This window comes from Amblyomma mixtum, chromosome 7, assembly GCF_055824585.1.
Source record: "Amblyomma mixtum isolate Tamu chromosome 7, ASM5582458v1, whole genome shotgun sequence".
NCBI classification, from domain to species: domain Eukaryota; kingdom Metazoa; phylum Arthropoda; class Arachnida; order Ixodida; family Ixodidae; genus Amblyomma; species Amblyomma mixtum.
The window spans coordinates 30576040-30593477 of NC_143018.1; the positions used below are offsets into that span (position 1 = coordinate 30576040).

The 17438-nt window shown below is 49.1% G+C and overlaps 1 protein-coding gene and 1 pseudogene across 1 annotated transcript; one reads left to right on the top strand and one right to left on the bottom strand.

Annotated features, from left to right (window-relative positions):
* The first annotated feature begins 1742 nt into the window (after positions 1-1742).
* LOC149335530 (calcium-activated chloride channel regulator 1-like) lies at positions 1743-15767 on the top strand. Its single transcript, XM_089553957.1, has 5 exons — positions 1743-1994; positions 10667-10964; positions 12871-12977; positions 14507-14680; positions 15636-15767. The coding sequence occupies exons 1-5, from the start codon at positions 1848-1850 to the stop codon at positions 15765-15767; spliced, it is 858 nt and encodes a 285-aa protein (XP_089410083.1). The 5' UTR covers positions 1743-1847.
* LOC149335531 (uncharacterized) lies at positions 7664-9948 on the bottom strand (annotated as a pseudogene).
* Positions 15768-17438: the final 1671 nt, after the last annotated feature.

Genomic DNA, 17438 nt, shown 5'->3' on the forward strand with positions numbered 1-17438 from the left:
TGGTCGCCTTTCAGCAGAAACAAAAAGCTAAAAGGCTTGAGTATTTCAAGGTGTGTGAGTTTGAAGACTATATGCATCTTAAACTAATATGTTCTTCCCGAATGCATTTCTAATAGTGTATAGGCATGTTTTAAGATGGCGAACAATCAATGGCAAATTAAGACCGGTTGAATTTTACTCAGAAGGGTATATGCTTGGGCTTGTTGGTTCATGACTGCAAGGTGAAAAACGTAGCGCAAAGAGACGAGGACACAGAAAGACGGACAACACACGGCGCTAGAGCCGTGTGTTGTCCGTCTTTCTGTGTCCTCGTCTCTTTGCGCTACGTTTTTCACCTTGCAGTGAATTTTACTATTACTGGTGGAGGAGAACATAACGCGCTAACCACGCAATAACTTACAGGGCAAAACACTCGTCTTGACAACCAGGCTGAAGAAGCGAGGAGGGATAGATGTGGTTATGCGATGAGATTTCAAACTCTCGCGAGCTTTTGCGGCTATTTCATTTACGAGACGTTCCGGTCAGCTCATCAAAAAGAAAACCAAACGTGCTTTCGTTCGTGAATTTTGTCACATGAGAAAAATATAGCTATAAAATAAAAGCTATGTTTTTGAAGTTTAAGGGACTAAGGGGAGTCAGGCTGTGAGAGACACCGAAGCTGAGGGCGCCGGATCATTTCGACCACCTGGGTTTCTTCATCGAGCAATAATACTACAAAGTACATGGCTGTCATGCTTGCCACCTAAATAGAAATGTGGCCGCCGAGGCTAGGAGCAAACCCTGGTTCCCCGGCTCAGTAATCGAGCGCCTTGACCCGCGCGGCGTGGAAATAAGGAAATAAATAAGTCAATGAAGAAAGCTTAGTTTTTTTTTCTCAGCGCGTACTATAACGCATAGCTCATCCGTATCGCTCCTTGAATGCCGAAGCTGTGTATTTCACTCTGCAATAGTGTATGACTAGTCGGACACCAGCCGTTTCTGTACGGACCCAAGCCCGGCCCGGGCCCGCAGTTAAGCCCAAGCCCGGCCCGGGCCCGCAACTTCAGGCCCGAGCCCGGCCCATGCCCGGCAAAACAAATCATATCCCGGCCCGGGCTTTCGGGCCAGACCGAGCCCGTGCAGTGCACTATCTTGACTTGCATTCCTTTTTTTTTAACAACTTCTGAGCGTCTTTCAGTCCCCGTTTGTGCCTTTGACCAATCAACCGCCATGAGTATGCTCAATTATCCTCTTGAGGACCACAACAACAGCATCCGTGCTTTCACACCGATTTGAATCTAGGAAATATTTTCTGTTAGACAGTCTTTTATCTAAACGGCGGGAGCCTATAATTTAAAGTCTGTTCATCCGACGGCTTCTGTTGCGAAAGCAATTTGCCTTGTCTTCTGCAGAGTAAGGCGCCGGTAAGGGAATTTTGTGGCCCAATCAGTCATACTTAGTTCGTACAGAAAGAGCAGTTCTACGAAGGTAATCCTCAGTGATCGCTAAATGCGTGAATTGTGAGAGTGGAAAGAATACACACCGCTCGGGGCCTTCAGACTTTCGTCAGTGAAAAGTTTCATTCTTAGCTTCGTTGCAAGTGTTGTCTTCGAAGCGATGAGCAGCACCAGACGAAAGGCAGCTCCTGTTCTTCCCTTGAGTGCACCACTGCTGGTACCGAGCGCAGAAAGGCCATCATTTTGCCCACTTGTCTAGAATAAAAGCTAAATTTCAGGACACTCTCTGTCTCTCTCCATTCTCAAATCATTGCTACAGAGTTTGAACACAACAGCTGTGGTTGTTACGCCTTTAAATATATCTTTTTAATACTTCCCAGGTGCACTGAGGGCGACGTGAAAGTGGGCGGGATGTTCGGTTTTACGCACGTTCTGCTGCTTCTGCTAACCACAGCGGCGTCAGTCTACATCGACAACGCAGATGGAGGCTACAAGGAGCTTTGGGTATCAATCAGCGACAATGTTCCTCCGGACGAGTCCATCATTGACAACATCAAGGTAAGCAGCTTTTCCTCCCCCTTTCCCCCCGCGGCACTTCGGAACGTTTTTTCACGGCGCATTGTTTTTAGCATGGGTTTAAAGACCGATTAGAATAAGTGTCACGTTAACCAAGGCTCTCCAGTGCCGGAAACGCATGAAATTTGGACACGTGAGCAGTATACGAAATGTGCCCAGGCCGTTCTCATCCACACAGCGGTGACGCTTGCCTGTAAAGAGTCTTAAAGTTTGCCAGCCGCTGCCAGGCTCTGAAGTGGCCTCAAAAGATTGTCCTTGCCTGAAAAAGGAACGGGAGATGAACGAATGAGACGAGACGGTTCCACACACACAGGTGCCGCTGCTAAGGTCCGACGACGTTGTCACCCTCGTCCGAGGTCTTCTAGGAGAGCTGTGGCTGTTGGGAAGGATGGTCCCTGAGTTCTGCAACTTGTCCTCGACCTCAGCATACCACCATAAAGAACGGGACCCATATGACGGGCAATGCAAAGACGGTGGTCGTAGACGGGCATTCGCCATCTCTGCTCAATCTACACAGACCAACAGTGACCAGGCAGGTATTCCGCCCCCCAAAATCCGGAGCCAATCGCTAAGAAGCACAAGGACCAACTCCTCTACAAGGGTGGAACCGGCAAGTCACATGGCTATCGCTCCCGAAGTGGTGCCCACCCTCTGTGATGGAGCAATGGGCCTCTTCGATTTACCGCGCTCGGGCTGCCCACTGGCTGCAACAAAGTTGACCTCTGACAGGAAAACGCATCATGGTCACAAGGGCTGGCGGCCACCGGAAACAGACAGCCGGCAATCACGGCGCCAAACAAGAAGCGGATCACGGAGGCCAGATGCTCCCTGTGCCTCTGCGTTCGGCTCTCTCTCATTGCTGCGTACGCGTACGGCAGAAATAGGCTGCTTGGGATTGAAAACAACGAACTGAAGTTATTCAGGGCAGCGCTGACTGCAGAACAAATAGCTGGTCATGCTAGCACCAGTATACATCGGCGACGACGATGCGAGCGTGTGCTTTCGGTGCGCAGTGTGCTGTGTAAAATTCGAGAAATCCTCAAAAGCATGTGATGAGCAATCGCAATCTTACGTGTTTCAGTCGACCCCTCATCGGAGGGAAAAACTGCCCGTGCGTTGCTTATCAAACGACCCGACGTATCGTATCTCTAATGCCACAGCTTTACCCCAGAGAACTGGCACTGGAATAAAAGGCGCTACAATCAAGTCCCGTGTGTCGGCTCTCACGTCCGGAGTGTGCTTGCATCATCAGTGCTGGGAGATTCCTTTTATCTCCTTACTGAACCAAACGCGAAGAGGTGCATGCCTAAAGTACAGCTGCGGGTAAAAAAAATTAGCACAGATCACTGGCGATCAGAATTCGTATATCTCACCAAGCGGCGCTGCGGTACGCAGACCTGCCTAACGGACCGTTTCCATATTTGCAGCCTAGGGGGGGACGGCAGGAAGTAAGCTTTATCAAGCGTGCACCGCCCGAGCGTTGAAGTGCCGGCCCTACGTGACTGTGCTTGCGGCATTTATTTTAGCTCGGTTATCATGAGCAAAGATGGCTTCTTTTTATTACTGTTTTTTTATGTGCGCGATGGTTTGTCAAAAGGAACTAGCGTTAACAATAGACGATAACGCTGGTTTTAGCCAGTAATTTTGCTGTCCGTGGCAGTCCGCTGAACCCCCTAATACTGTAGAATGGGAATGGCCCGGCACTCTCGTTATCAGCCTCTTCGCCACCCGCGGCGCCACGCATTGTCATTCCGGCGCTCTGGCGTTCCGTGATGTGTGCTAATCTTTTTTACCCGCGACTGTACCTCTCAGATATTTTAAGCATGTGTAGATCAAGCGAAGATAAAGCTGTACAACTGTTGGCGACGACAGAATGGACGCTCGCCTCGATCGGCTGCCGTAAGTAACCGTGTGGACACATATATGCCCGCAGAGATGCCCCGGGCAATGTGCTCGTGAGTGCTTTTAATAAAAGACATGTTTCAGTCAAGCGTTTCTTAAAGCATACCCACCTCTGCACTGCAGTGAAAACCATACCGCCCTCAAATATAACACCTCGCAAAACACGTTCAGAACATGCCTGTATGCGCGTGTCTGAGCACGTACTCGGTCCTGGAATCCGCGGCTTCTTTCGTGAAGGGCCTCAAACAGCATCGCAATATCAGCCGGGTGCACGAAATTAAAAGGCGAAATATTATGTGAATCAAAAGCATGCGATCGTAATATGAAGCGAGCATTTGTGCTTGCGAGGTGGTCGATCGATGTACGATCGCGCATCCGCACGCAAAACATATCAATAAACAGCGATAAATACCGCAAAATGCGTCATTCCAGGCGACACAGACGGTATGCATCATGACCTAGTCCAAACTATTAAAAATTAGGATTCCGCAAAACATCGCATGAAGAACCGCGGTCCTTCTAGTTCATATAAAAATGGCCGTGCTAGCTTCCCGCTGCCATACCACCTGTCTGTAGCCTGCTAGTTGACCGAGCTCTGCCAGCTCAAAATCGTCCTGGCGAGTCTGGCTGCCGGCTGGCAGCCCGCGGGCAGCCAGAGGAGGATAACCGAAGAAGCCCAGTCACAGCTCACACAGTGTGCTAAGCCTCCTATTGGTCGGACACTAGCCGAGGTAGCCGTGCAAGTTCTACACGTGCAAGTAATTGCAAAGCTGACGACTCTCGTGAATGCCATCGTGTACTGCTTTCCAGCTTTGGCACACCAGCTGCACAAAATGCCTCAAGTGTTAGATATGTTAGTCCAGTCCATGGCACCTCCAGCCTCATCGTTCCGAGGAGTGCGGATACATATCTCTGTCATCTATATTATCAACCGCAACGGCAAGCAGCCTTCCTGCACGGAGGAACATCTGCGCTGCGTCTTAAGCGAAGAAGGACGGTCGATGTACCCTGCTCAGGTCACAGCTCTCGCCAGCTATTATGGTTCGTGCGCCGGCTACAGCTGGCTTATGATTTTAAGCGCGCTTGTCACTGCTTCATGTGCTTGCTGCGGACTCTTTTCTCTACTTCCTGTTATTATTTTACGCAGCCTTCATCCCTTTCCTTCTATGTAGGGTAGCCAACAGTAACAGCGCTCTGGTTAATATCCCTGCCCTCCCTCTATCACTTTTGTCTATCTCTCTCTGTTTTAGAGATGCGTTCTATAGCGAATCCCGTGTATAATTTCAAGCGCGCTTTTTTGTACACTAAGCGCTGCATTATCCAAATGGTTTCTTTGGGCACGTTTCAGTTGATTTTGGTTTGCTGTTTTTAAGCGAGAAGCTTCACTACGCTAGTCAACACCGCGCTTCGCGTGAGCCGGCGTATGCCGTAGCACTAGTGACGTCACGCAGGGCGCAGGCTACTGCGCATGTGCGCCGCCGCTTCTCCTCCTCGCCACCGTTTGACCTCTCGCCACAGCCGTGCGCACTTGAAATGAGGGGTATATAAGGCCCGCTTGCCCATAGAACAAGCGCACGCTGCCGCGCGCTGTGAGTCATCGTTTGACGTTCGTCGCAAGTGCGTGTTTATCGCGGAACCCGGCAAATAACCGCTTGCCAGAGAATAGGCGTGCGCATTCAACATGGAAGAAGAGCATGACACTACCGACACAGAACAGAAGTGATCATAAAGCATAGCTATAAGCTAAACTGTTGTATCGCCGGCTGGCACACGCAGAGCAGCAGCCAGCCAAGCAAGCACGACGCCAGTAGCCGAACGAAGACCTTTTTAATAGATTAGTTGCGTCATTATATACACAGCTAGGGTAGCCCGTGGCGCCCTCCAGGATAGGTTAACATAACTATAACATCCCCCCTTCTAAAAAATGAGCCGAGGTGGCGGCTCATATGACTACTTCACATTGTCAACAATCACATTTCATACTGCGCGAACCACGAGGGTTGCCTTCGCTCTCGCGTTGATCGTCGCAAAGTTACGGGTGGTTCCGTACTCGCTGGTGATGCTTGAGCTGCGCAGCTTTCTGTTGACGGTGCTGTTGTCGAATGAGGCCCAAGGAAGTTCCGGGTAGCGCCGAACTGAAAACTTTCGACGGCAGCGGGCAGATGCTCCCTAGGGTACGGCACTAAACGCTCTCGGTTCCACCTGCGACCATCTTCCAGTTCGTAGCTGTCTTAGTGCCCCTGCTTAACAACCGTCAAGGGCTGGGAATACCTAAGAGCACCTTTGGGAATGTGCCCTGGCAACTTGACCCGTACTCGTTGGCCTGACTGAAGCGCCGCGTGCTTGCCAGCTCGTCGCCTATCCGAGTATTGTTTGCTTGGCTGCTGATGTTCGGCCACTCTGTGACGCAACTCTTGCAACTCAATGTCTGGCCTCTGGAAGAAATGGGCACCTGGAGCTCCGACAACATCCAGCTTAGTTCTTGGGTGACGCCCATGCAAAATCAGGGCAGGTTTTTCTCCTGTCGTCGCGTGTGGTGTGCACCGGTATACTCCAAGGTACTATGGGATGGCATCCTTTAAGGGCCGCTTTTCCTGCAAACACACCTGGACGTAATCCTTAAGCACGCGGTTAAACCGTTCGATCTGTCCATTCGCTTGTGGATGGTAGACAGCGGAAAAAGCATGCTTTATACCTCTCTCTTGCAGGAATTCTTTAAACTAGGTTGATGTGAACTGAGGCCCATGATCGGACACAAGTTCTTCGGGGTAGTCTTCCCTGCTGAAAACACTGCGTAGAAATGATGCAACGTTTGAAGACATGACGTTAGCCGTGAAACACACTCCGGGCCATTTCCTAAAGTAGTCGATTAGTGTGATGGCAAACCGGTTATCTGTGGGTGCATACGCAAATGGGCCAACTATATCAATGCCCAATTTCTGCCATGGACATGAAGGGAACTCTACCGGCTGTAATGGGGGCACTACTAGTCGCGCCGATTTGTCCACGGATTGGCAGACAGCGCAAGACTGAATCAGATGTTCCACCTGTCTGTCCCTTCCTGGCCACCAGTACTTCTCACGTAGCCGTTGTTTAGTCCGTGAAATACCTGGCTGCGACTCATAAGCTGCTGACAGGAGGCGCCCAGTTAGCGATGCAGGCACAACAAACAGCTCGCAACGAAGAAGAATCCCTCCAGCGACAGACAATTCGTCTCGGATACGCTGAAAGAGGTGTACCCCTGATGGTAGATCCTTACTTGGCGGCCATGACGAGGTAGTCCACTGCATGACGTCCTGCAGCATTCGATCCTGCGAAGTTTCAGCCACGAAATCTTCATGGCTTATGCATGACGAAACAACGCACACTGCGTCATCAGGCCCTTCCGGTTCCATGTGCGCCCCTAGTGCAGATTGGGGCATTCGTGACAGCGCATCCGCCGCAACGTTTTCACTGCCCTTCTGAAATTCTATTGTGCAGTTGTAATCGAGTGGCCGAGCATGCCATCTTGCAATTCTGAAGGGTCTGCGACCCCATCCTTTTGTTGTCAGCAGAGTTACCAGGGCCTGGTGATCCGTGCGCAGAATAAACGAACGGCCCCACAGGTACACACGCCAATGTTCGCAGGCCCATACACACGCTAAAGCTTCAAGCTCGCCAGTGGAATACTTCTTTTCCGTATCTGTCAATCTCCTGAAAGCGAAAGCAACAGAAACCACTTCGTGACCACGCCGCTGCTGCAGTACTGCTTAGAGGCCAATTCCGGGCGCATCAGTTGTAACGATGGTCTCAAGGGCAGGATCAAAGAGCTGCAAGCATCTGTCAGACAAAAAACGACGCATTTCATCAAAACAAGTTTGGCACTTCGAATCCCATTGGCACTCAATCTTTTCGCAGAAACTCACGAAGAGGTTCGACCATCTCGGCGTATCGCGGAATGAACTTCGCGTAATAGCCCGTCATTCCAAGAAAGGAACGTAACGTCGCCTTGTCCGTCGGCGCAGGCGCGTTCTGAATGGCTTCAATGTTGCTCTGCGATGGTCGCACGCCCTTATCACTCACGAGGTGACCAAGGAATGGAAGTTCGCTCACACTGAAAATGCACTTTTGATTTAACTTCAGCCCGTTGTCACTGATGCGATGAAAAACTTGCCTAAGGTTCACTTTATGTTCTTCGAGTGAGCTGCCAAAAACGATAATGTCATCAATGTAGCAGAAGGTATTCCTGCAAGATTGTGAAATCGCAGTCATCATTTTTTGAAATGCTGCCGGTGCTGAAGCAAGGCCGAAACATACACGTCGGAATCTGTACAATCCATGGTCCGTGATAAAGGATGCTAAATCTCGGCTTTCTGGGCTCAGTGGAACTTGGTGGTACGCTGCAGCCAAATCCAATCTCGAAAAGTATTTTGCACCATGCAGCTTATTCAGGAGCTCTTCTGTGTGTGGTAACAGGAACTTGTCGACGACAATTGCCTTGTTGGGCTCACGTAAATCCACGCATAAGCGTATTGACCCGTCCTTTTTCCGCACAATGACAGGCTGACAGGCGGCGATACCCATTCAGAGTTGTCAATTTTTTCAATGATACCCTCACGTTCAAGACGATTTAGTTCCTCTGACACCTAGTCTCTTACTCCTAACGGCAATCGCCGCAATTTCGCAACAACTGGAGTTGTGCCTTCACGAACTCGCACCTTGTGAATGAAGTTCTTAGCCAGCCCTAGCTTCCTATCGAACAAGTGTCCAAAGTCCGCCTGCAATTCACTGGGAATGCCCTGAGGCGCATACGAAGGTTTCATGCAGTTTACGCACCTGCCATCGATTTGCAGATGCAGGGCGACGATGGCGTTCAACCCCAGGATGTCCGTTCCAACTGGCACGACATGGAAGAGCACGTTTGCTTGGCGACCGCGCAATACAACGGAAGCGACGAAACATCCCCTCACAACAATGCGATTGCGTGAAAAATCGAAGAGTGTGGCTGTAGATGGTTGCAACGACGTCGGAAGCTTCAGTCTCTCGTATGTAGTTGCGGACAAAATTCAGACCGCGGAGCCGGTGTCCACTAGCAATGAAATAGTGACAGCGTGCACTTGCACGTCTACCTGTATTCCTGTTGTACGCCTTCGCCCCAGGTGAAGAACTGTCATAACTCCAATGTCATCTTCGGCAGTAACCCCTCGAATGGGCATGAATTGCCTTGGCTCTTCCAGACTTCTGCACACACGTTCGAAATGACCCAGCCTACCACATTTGTTGCACGTCCTTGTTCTGGCTTTGCACGTTGAAGAACTTGCTATGTGCCGCGGGGAGCTGCACCGGAAACAACCCCCTAAAATTGGTAATCGGCTGGCCTAGCGCTGCTCTAGAGACTGCAGAACGTTCTGGTCGCCCGGTTGGTGTTGCATGACGCTCTATTACGTGAACATCCGGACGTGGAGCGAGTTGCAGCGAATGCTGCTCTGTCGTTTCCCATTGCTCTGGCAATGTCGAGCGCACGCTGCAACGTCAGAGCAGAACCTTCTAGCAGCAGTCGCTCCCGTAGCTGGCGGTGGCCCGTCTTTTCAACAAGCTGGTCCGGAATGAGTTCTTCCACTTGCGTACCAAAGTCACATGTAACAGAAAGCTCTCGAAAAGCTGTGACGAATGCATCCACGGATTCACCTGGCAGCTCAGCACGCTGGCGGAACCTTTGTCGCCCAACAATGGCATTAGTCGTGGCAACAAAATATTCTTCGAGCTTTACCGTGGCGATGTCAAATTCATCCTGTTTGGTCGTTGTCTTATCGGCCGCATCTGTGTCTTGCTGTTTTCCTGCTGAAGCTGACGACTGTTCTTCTGGCAATGCGTAGAAAATGCGCTGACCTTCCACGCCCAAGCAGTGCACCTAGAGTGCTTTCCTACAATAAGTAGGGTGGGCGTTGTTCCCCGAGGCGAGCAAATAATTTTCAAACATCCTTCGCCACTGCTTCCATGCAATGGCTGGCCTTCCCGGCGCTGGCAGGAATTCCGGTGGCTGAAGCAGGTTCATCTTATAGCTTATTCGCGTCCACTTCTATTTACCTCGTCGCCATCTGTTGTATCACCGGCTGGCACACGCAGAGCAGCAGCCAGCCAAGCAAGCACGACACCAATAGCCGATCGAAGACCTTTTTAATAGATAAGTTTCGTCATTATATACACAACTATGGTAGCCCGTGGCGCTCTCCAGGATAGGTTAACATAACTATAACATAAACCATAAGCATCACCGCAGCTTTTCGCTTCGAGATATCCAGGCTTAACCTGAGCTAAACACCCAGCCAATTTTTTGTAGCCTGCCGCGATGCGTTTATTCTCTTTTTTGAAAAATAATAATAATGCGATAGAATTAGGGGTCCCGTTCACGAGAACAGCAAGCGTCCGTCCGTCTATATCACGGTAGCAGATGGGCGAGCCTGTCAACTTGTGCTCAGTCCATCTGTTTTCCTCCTTCCGATGACAATCTCCCAGCGTGTTGTCGCCTCGCTCAAGAATACTGTTCGAAGTAATGTGCATACCAAGCCAGGCAACTGAGGAGCAACAAAAGCGCCAGATGGATAAAAAACGAGCAAAATAAAGATAAGGAATATGTAGAGGTAAGGTACATGCCACGCGACTATAAAGGGAAATACTCTAGGTGCGTGACTGATTAGCAACCACGTGAAGTTAAAGATTTAATATATTGCGACACGATGAGTACATATTGTGAGCATGTTGAAAATGCACAGCGGCTGTTCCTCTCCTCAACCGAGTTCCTCCACAAGGCCACCAGTGGGCGTCTGTACTTCAAACACGTCACCATCGAGATTCCCAAGACGTGGCAGAAGAGAAATGGCACCCGGACACTTTCGTCGAGTGCCTTCTACAGGAGCGACGTGCGCGTCGACATGCCCACGGAGGAGAACGACGACAAGCCATTCACACATCAGGGGAAGCCGTGCGGCCATCCGGGAGACTTCATCCAGCTCACTCCCGCATTCCTGGCCACAATCAACAACTCCACGGCCAAGAGATGGCTTAACCCAGGTATTTGATTTAGTTTTCGACACAATATTTGCGCTTTTAGTTCTCGTACGACGATGGCCGTTCTTGCCAATGAAGATGAGCGGAGGCGCGTATGTTCGCGTAGCAACATACAGTTCTTGTGAAGAGGAGAAGCGTAACGAAGGAAGGGTGAAAACGATGCTGCCACGGTGGTAGAGAGAAGGGAGGCAGAAACAAAGGAGGAAAAACAAAAAGTAAGAGCACTTTAAGCTGCTGTGGATGTTTCGAGGAGACATTAAGTTTAGGTGGGTAGGATGGCTACACCAGGGCGCTTAAGAATAGTGGAACACCTCCGTAAATGGGAAAGCAGAGTGCCAGTTTGCGCGCGCAGAACACTTGCCCCCAGAGCACTAACTAATCGAGAGTCCTCCTATTTCCTCTGGTGACAGGTGGCGGGTCACCGGTGCGTTCCTCGTACCACGCACGTGTATGTGGGCAGTCAGGACAGGGTGGGAAGCCACAGTCGGGATGCAGCCGTTATGCCGCCGAAATGAGTGTTACACTGTTACGAGGAATTCGCTCGCAAACGCGCCGGAATTATCTGCCTGTGCTGTGCTGAGCATAGAGTGTAGCACAAAACCAGAGAATCGATGCGCGCAGCAAAGTGACCAAATGTTTAAGGTGCATGGTTTACGGGGGTTTAACGTCCTAAAGCGACTCCGGCTATAAGGGACGCCGTAGGGAAAGGCTCCGAAAATTTGGACCACCAGGAGTTTGTTATCCTGCGCTCACATCGCACAGCGCACGGGCCTCTAGAATATTGCCTCCATCGAAAATCGACCACCGCGCCGGGGATCGGTTCCATCTCTTTCGGGTCAGCGGCCTAGCGCCATAACCAGTGAGCCAACGCGGCGTCTCAAAGTGACGAAAGGAAGAGTGAAGCAGCCGAGAGGATGAGATTGCGCCGCGTCACTCAATCTGAGGCACATCGGAAAGTAGCTGTACAGCACAAGGGTCCTGCAGTGCGCGGAGTGACCCAAGGTAATATATTTAGAATAATTCTAGACCATGTGTGCAGTCAGTGTGGGCAGAACAGCCTTGCAACCATAAGATTTCTTCGTTGTTCCGTCGCATAATCCGGCAGGAAGCGAGAAATTTTTTCATGAAGCGAAAATTGGCGCTGGAGTGAAAGTTAGTTTAAAAAATTGGCACACGCGTAGCTTGGTTAAGCCTGGTAGGTTGCGAAAGCAAACGAGGCCTTGGTCGAAACACGTTATATATATGTAATCTTCTCTCAGAGAGAGGAACGGAAGCAGAGAGAGAGAGAGCAGCAGCGCCGTGGTTACCCTGGGTCCGCGCCGACGAGCCGAGCTGGTCTCCAGTTTTCCCCACTCGATGATGTGACGTCACTACGGGGGTCGTCTAAAGGTCAAACGTGGTTACCGCCGGGGCCACGCTGACGGCTCAAACCCTAGCGTAGTATTGCTTTCGCAATAAAAATTAGTGTTTATATGGCGACCTGCGTAACCAGAGCTGATAACTGGCCGTGGTAATGGACGGCGCCACGGATGCCTGCGTAGGCACCATGCCCATTCCGTATTGGCGGCAATTCTCGAGGGCATGCGCAGTGATGTCGGCTCGCTCACGGCGCTTGCCGCGTTCATCGAGTGGCATCAGGCCTGCGCGTGCGCCTCTCTGGCTGCGCGGCAGAACTTCCTTCGCGTCGCCGCTGGCTTTTACCACATTGAGACAGTGACGACGCTACGTTGACACGTGAGCAGCTCCCGTGGCAGAGCAGCACGTAGGCACCAGACAGAGAGGTTGAACTGGAAGTTTCTCCAGTGTTAGCTTAGGTTCGGGTCTGTTTTCTCCTCCGTCCTGGTGCCAAGTTCCAAACAGCATTTTATGCTTAAAAGTATGATTAAGGAAGACACTAACTCATTCGCAGCGTACGTGTTCGTGCACGAGTGGGCCCACTTCAGGTACGGCGTGTTCGACGAGTACGGCAGCCGCAACGACAGCAGGCACCCCCTCACTTACTGCCACAACGGAACGGTGAGCCACACGGGAAATATTGCATGGGGTAAACAAAGACGGGAGGGGCTTGCGGTTTTTGGCAGACAGTTGTAAAAAAAAAGCTGATTACAAACAGATATTTAGCGTAGCTAGAAAGACAACTATACATAGAATGAGGCTCTGTCGTGAACCAAGGGTTGCAATTGAATTACCAACGCTCCGTGACCAATTCGGTCATTTAATTTCTGAAATGGGGCTAAAATTCAGAGCACCTAGCGGACAGGAGATCTCGAATTTTCTCCGCGGCGTCGCGTAGGATGTTCACAGAGGGCACAGATCCCGAGCATATGTCAGTATTCTCATTTGTGGAGGACCGAGCAAACCCCTAAATGTTGGATCTTGTTTTCTGTGTTTGATTGGCGCCAGAGACTCCTTGAATAATACAAACCCAACGAGACATGCTTTAGTTAAAAATGTTCGCGTTTAAAACAACTATAGTGAATTTCAGGCTCCACCTAAACGTTTTATAGTGAAGGCTTAAACCTTGATAACATAAGCTGCATGTAACAGGTCGCAGAGCGACTCTAGGTTGCACGCTTTATGCTATAGTTGATGTGGGCCTGCCGATCTCCTCGGCAGTCACAACCGTCGTTCCATGTTTAGGATCGCGACCCAGGGACAAATTTAAATGGCATAAATAAAGCGCAAATATGGACGCAGTCATGCTCGGTAACAAGGACATTAGAGCTGGGTAGTGTTTCTATAACATATACAAAAACACCAGTCCTTTATATGCGGACGAAGAGCCCAGCGGGACCTCCAAGAGCTCCGGCACGTCATCGCTCGAGGCTGTCACGCAAGGACCGAGTAAAGCGCGTCAAAAGCGCCCCTGAATGACTTAGTTTGAGCGCTTCCAATATCTTTTAGCCGCAACGGGGAACGAAAAGTGCATTTGGCCAGTTTCCTGCTAGTTCTTATGAACAGGCGGACCCTGGAGAAAAGCCTGGCGAATATGAAGCAGCGCATAGTTCCTTGAAAGAAAACGTTCAAATTTTTCCTCTGGCACTACTCTATTCTTTAGATATGAAAAATAGCATTTCTAATCCCTCCTAATTTTCTCACCAGCAGAAGCACTTGGTGTATTCAGGCTGGTGCAGATGATAATGGTGATTGTAGAGAAAATGGGTAACGCGAAGTTCTGTCACTGAGAACGACCACAATACAGTTCACGAATGTTTTGTCGCCATCACGAACGAGATCTGTCGTTTCTGGAAGTCAATCAACCTATAAAAGTTATATGGCTCAATTAGCAAACAAAACTTATCACCTGTTAGGATTGATTAGGATTTAAGAGAGATAAACACATGAAAAAGTCAAATCAGCTTTGTTCCTTCTTTGAGCAGGGACCTCTTTTAGCCAAATAAGTAGCTGCTGAGCCGTTCATTACTTAGCCATGGCTAAAAAGGAGAAGAGGAAGAAAGGCAGAGCAATTTTTTATTTGTGTTGCATTGTTGACCTATCAGATGCGCTCACCACTTCGTAAGTGTGCGGGCGAAATGTTTTCTCAGGCACGGCTCAACGCCTGCTCGGACAGAATCGTCTTCATCCCGACAACGGCAGAAGGAGAAAGGTGCTCGATCGACAAAAAGAGCCGCTTTCTCGACGACTGCGTGGTGACCATCCGCCAGCCGAAACCTGACCCTGTGGAGTCGTCCATCATGTTCATGCCCTACGTAGCCAATGTAAGAAGTGGTCGCTTACTGTGCCGGCGAAGTGCGGCATCACCCTCTCTGTTTGAAGGGGCCTAGAGTTTACAAATGCTGGTTAGTGTCTCATGCAGAGCAAGCAAGGGGGCGGCGGCTAAGAGGCCTACCATGTGATCACGATATCAACATATAAGGATAGCACCAGGCGATAGGTCTGGCCTCTTTCTTGCATCTTGTTGTGATTGAACTGCAGTTTGTGCTAGGGAAGCTACATTTAAGATAGTTGGCAGAAATGTCGCCCGAATTCAGATATTGATTAAGCCCGTGGGGTCAAAATCCTTCATCAGTCATAGAGTTCGCCTATTCTCTAGACTGAAGGGGCTTCACCACTGTGCTGCATTCCCACTGGCACAAATGAAGAGATTTCACCATAAAAAAGAAAAGCGCTGCAGTTGAGGACAAAAAAATATCGATGTCACTAGACGGTAACTGACGTCAGCAGAACGAAAATGACCCAACTTTCGGTAAATGAACCTAGATGTGCTAATGCTATCTGATTGCCAACGCATAATGGATTAGGTGTCCTTGCTAATTTTTGTATGCACTGCGTGCCAGTGATAGAACGGACTGTTTCTATTGTTGAGGGAGTCAAACTTTCCTGACTGGTTGTGACTTTCCTGCACGCACCTCCTTGCCTGACGACATGGCTGCTCACCCCACTTTCCTTTTTCTTCTTGCGCTTTTACATGCCGTTCTCTCTTTATAGGACAGTGCAGGTTAGCCAATGAGAGCACCCTCCTTCATAGCCTGCCTACTTTCTTGCATCGCTTTCACTCTCTCTCAGTGATTATCGCGCCCTTCTGTGAGACATGAGCTTCGCTTCCACTGCCTGAGACCTCGGGCTCATAATGGCTTTACCTCCTCGTCGTCTTCTTCTTCGAAACATCGCTCTGTACCCTGATGTGCATAGACCAAATTTCCCGCATTGCAGGTCAGCCATTTCTGTGACAGCAACGACGGGCCCCGCCCCCACTTCCCGTTCGCCCCAAACAAGCAGAACTACCTCTGTAATCAACGGTCCACTTGGGATGTCATCAGCAAACACGAGGACTTCAAGAAGTGAGTGTGGTGGCTCTATCCGCTGGCGGTCAGAAGTAATATCACTGGGGCTTGTAGCAGTAGTTAAGCGCCAGATCAGCAGTAATTATATTCACGACTATTTTCAAGATTCCCTCAGTGATTCTGAAAAAGCCATGATGGGTCTGCATAAGCCTTGTTCACTTCTGTGCAGCTATAGCAGAAGCTGACGACGCTAGTTTCAGAGTATAGAAACGTGGTCACATTTGCACCAACCTCCGTATTAAATGGTTACGCAGCGTTTCCTTCGAGTGCTGTTTTTACCCATAAAAAAAGATAACTTATTTATCATGGATATATATTTTTTATCAACAAGAAAACTGATCCACGTATAAAAACGTTTTCAAACACATGATGCAGAGCCATAAAAATTTCAACCACGTTTCAATTAAATTAAAAAATCAGTTATGCTTAAATCACAACATCAACTAAACAAGAAAAAAAAATACAGTTTTCACACAAAATCTTCCTCTATACTATCGCATGCCTTCCTTAGAGACCGAGTGTGCTGACGTTGCCGGTTATTAGTTTTATTATCTAAGAATGTTCTTCACTTTCTAACTGGCTTCCACACAATGACTGGAATATTTTCTGTCAGTGGCACTGACTAATTTGCGGTTGAGAAATGCGCACATGCTATGGTATACAAAAAGAAACAACTGGAGCGAGGGACAAAGCAACCTGAAAACCTTGTAGGTAAAGTACGGTTATTTCTAAAGCGCTGCGTGCGTCCTTCATGGTGATTTGGGAAAGAAAGAAGTGAGGGAAGACATATACGGACGCATGACCGAAACAGCGCAATTTTACATCGTGTTGAGAATCAGCAATTATGCTTATGCACGAAATGAAGCTGTAAATAAAAGCTTCCAGGGAAGACATTGTTATATTGCACTGCTAGTGTGTAACTAACTAGAACGAACAATTAAAAGGTATGAGCGCTTGCTTAAAGAACCCTGCGAGCGCCTTACGCTAATCATTTTGTGCCTTTAATAGGGGTTCTCGTCTGGAGATGTTGGGCGGAAGCCAGCAACGTCCCAGCAAAAATTTAACACTCTCATCTGGGACCTTAAAAGGGCACGAAATTCTACTAAGGGTCCTTATCGAGATTTATGTTTAGTAAAACTAGCTTATAATGCCTCTTTTCTGCCACTCTGATTTTCTCTGGTTGCGAAAATCGATTTCATATTGCTGAGAAATGTCCTCAAAATTTCCCGGCTATGACGTCGGCGCGCCAAGAACTCAAGGAGCACCGTTTTGAGGTGATTTTGAAGTGAATAAGTGAATCACGGTATAGCTTAGCCCAGTGGTATCCGCACCCATATGACACTTGTGGACAAACCGCCGTTTACTTGCGAATATGGCCGGTGGTAGTAGAGCAGAAGTGCGTACTAGGGTATTAGAGTACTATAGTACTAGAGTAGTGGAGTAGTAGAGTAATAGAGTACATGAGTAGTAGAGTAGTAGAAGAGTAGGGTAGTAGAGTAGTAGAGTACTTGGGTAGTAGAGTAGTAAGACAGTAAGTAGAGTAGTAATGTAGATTTGGAAAATATCTGTTTAGCCCACTTGATTCATGGTTTTCCTTTGCAAGGTCGTCGGCTAGTCTGACGACGATATTAGATTCAGGTTAAGCTCTGATGATTCAGGTTTATTTATTTAT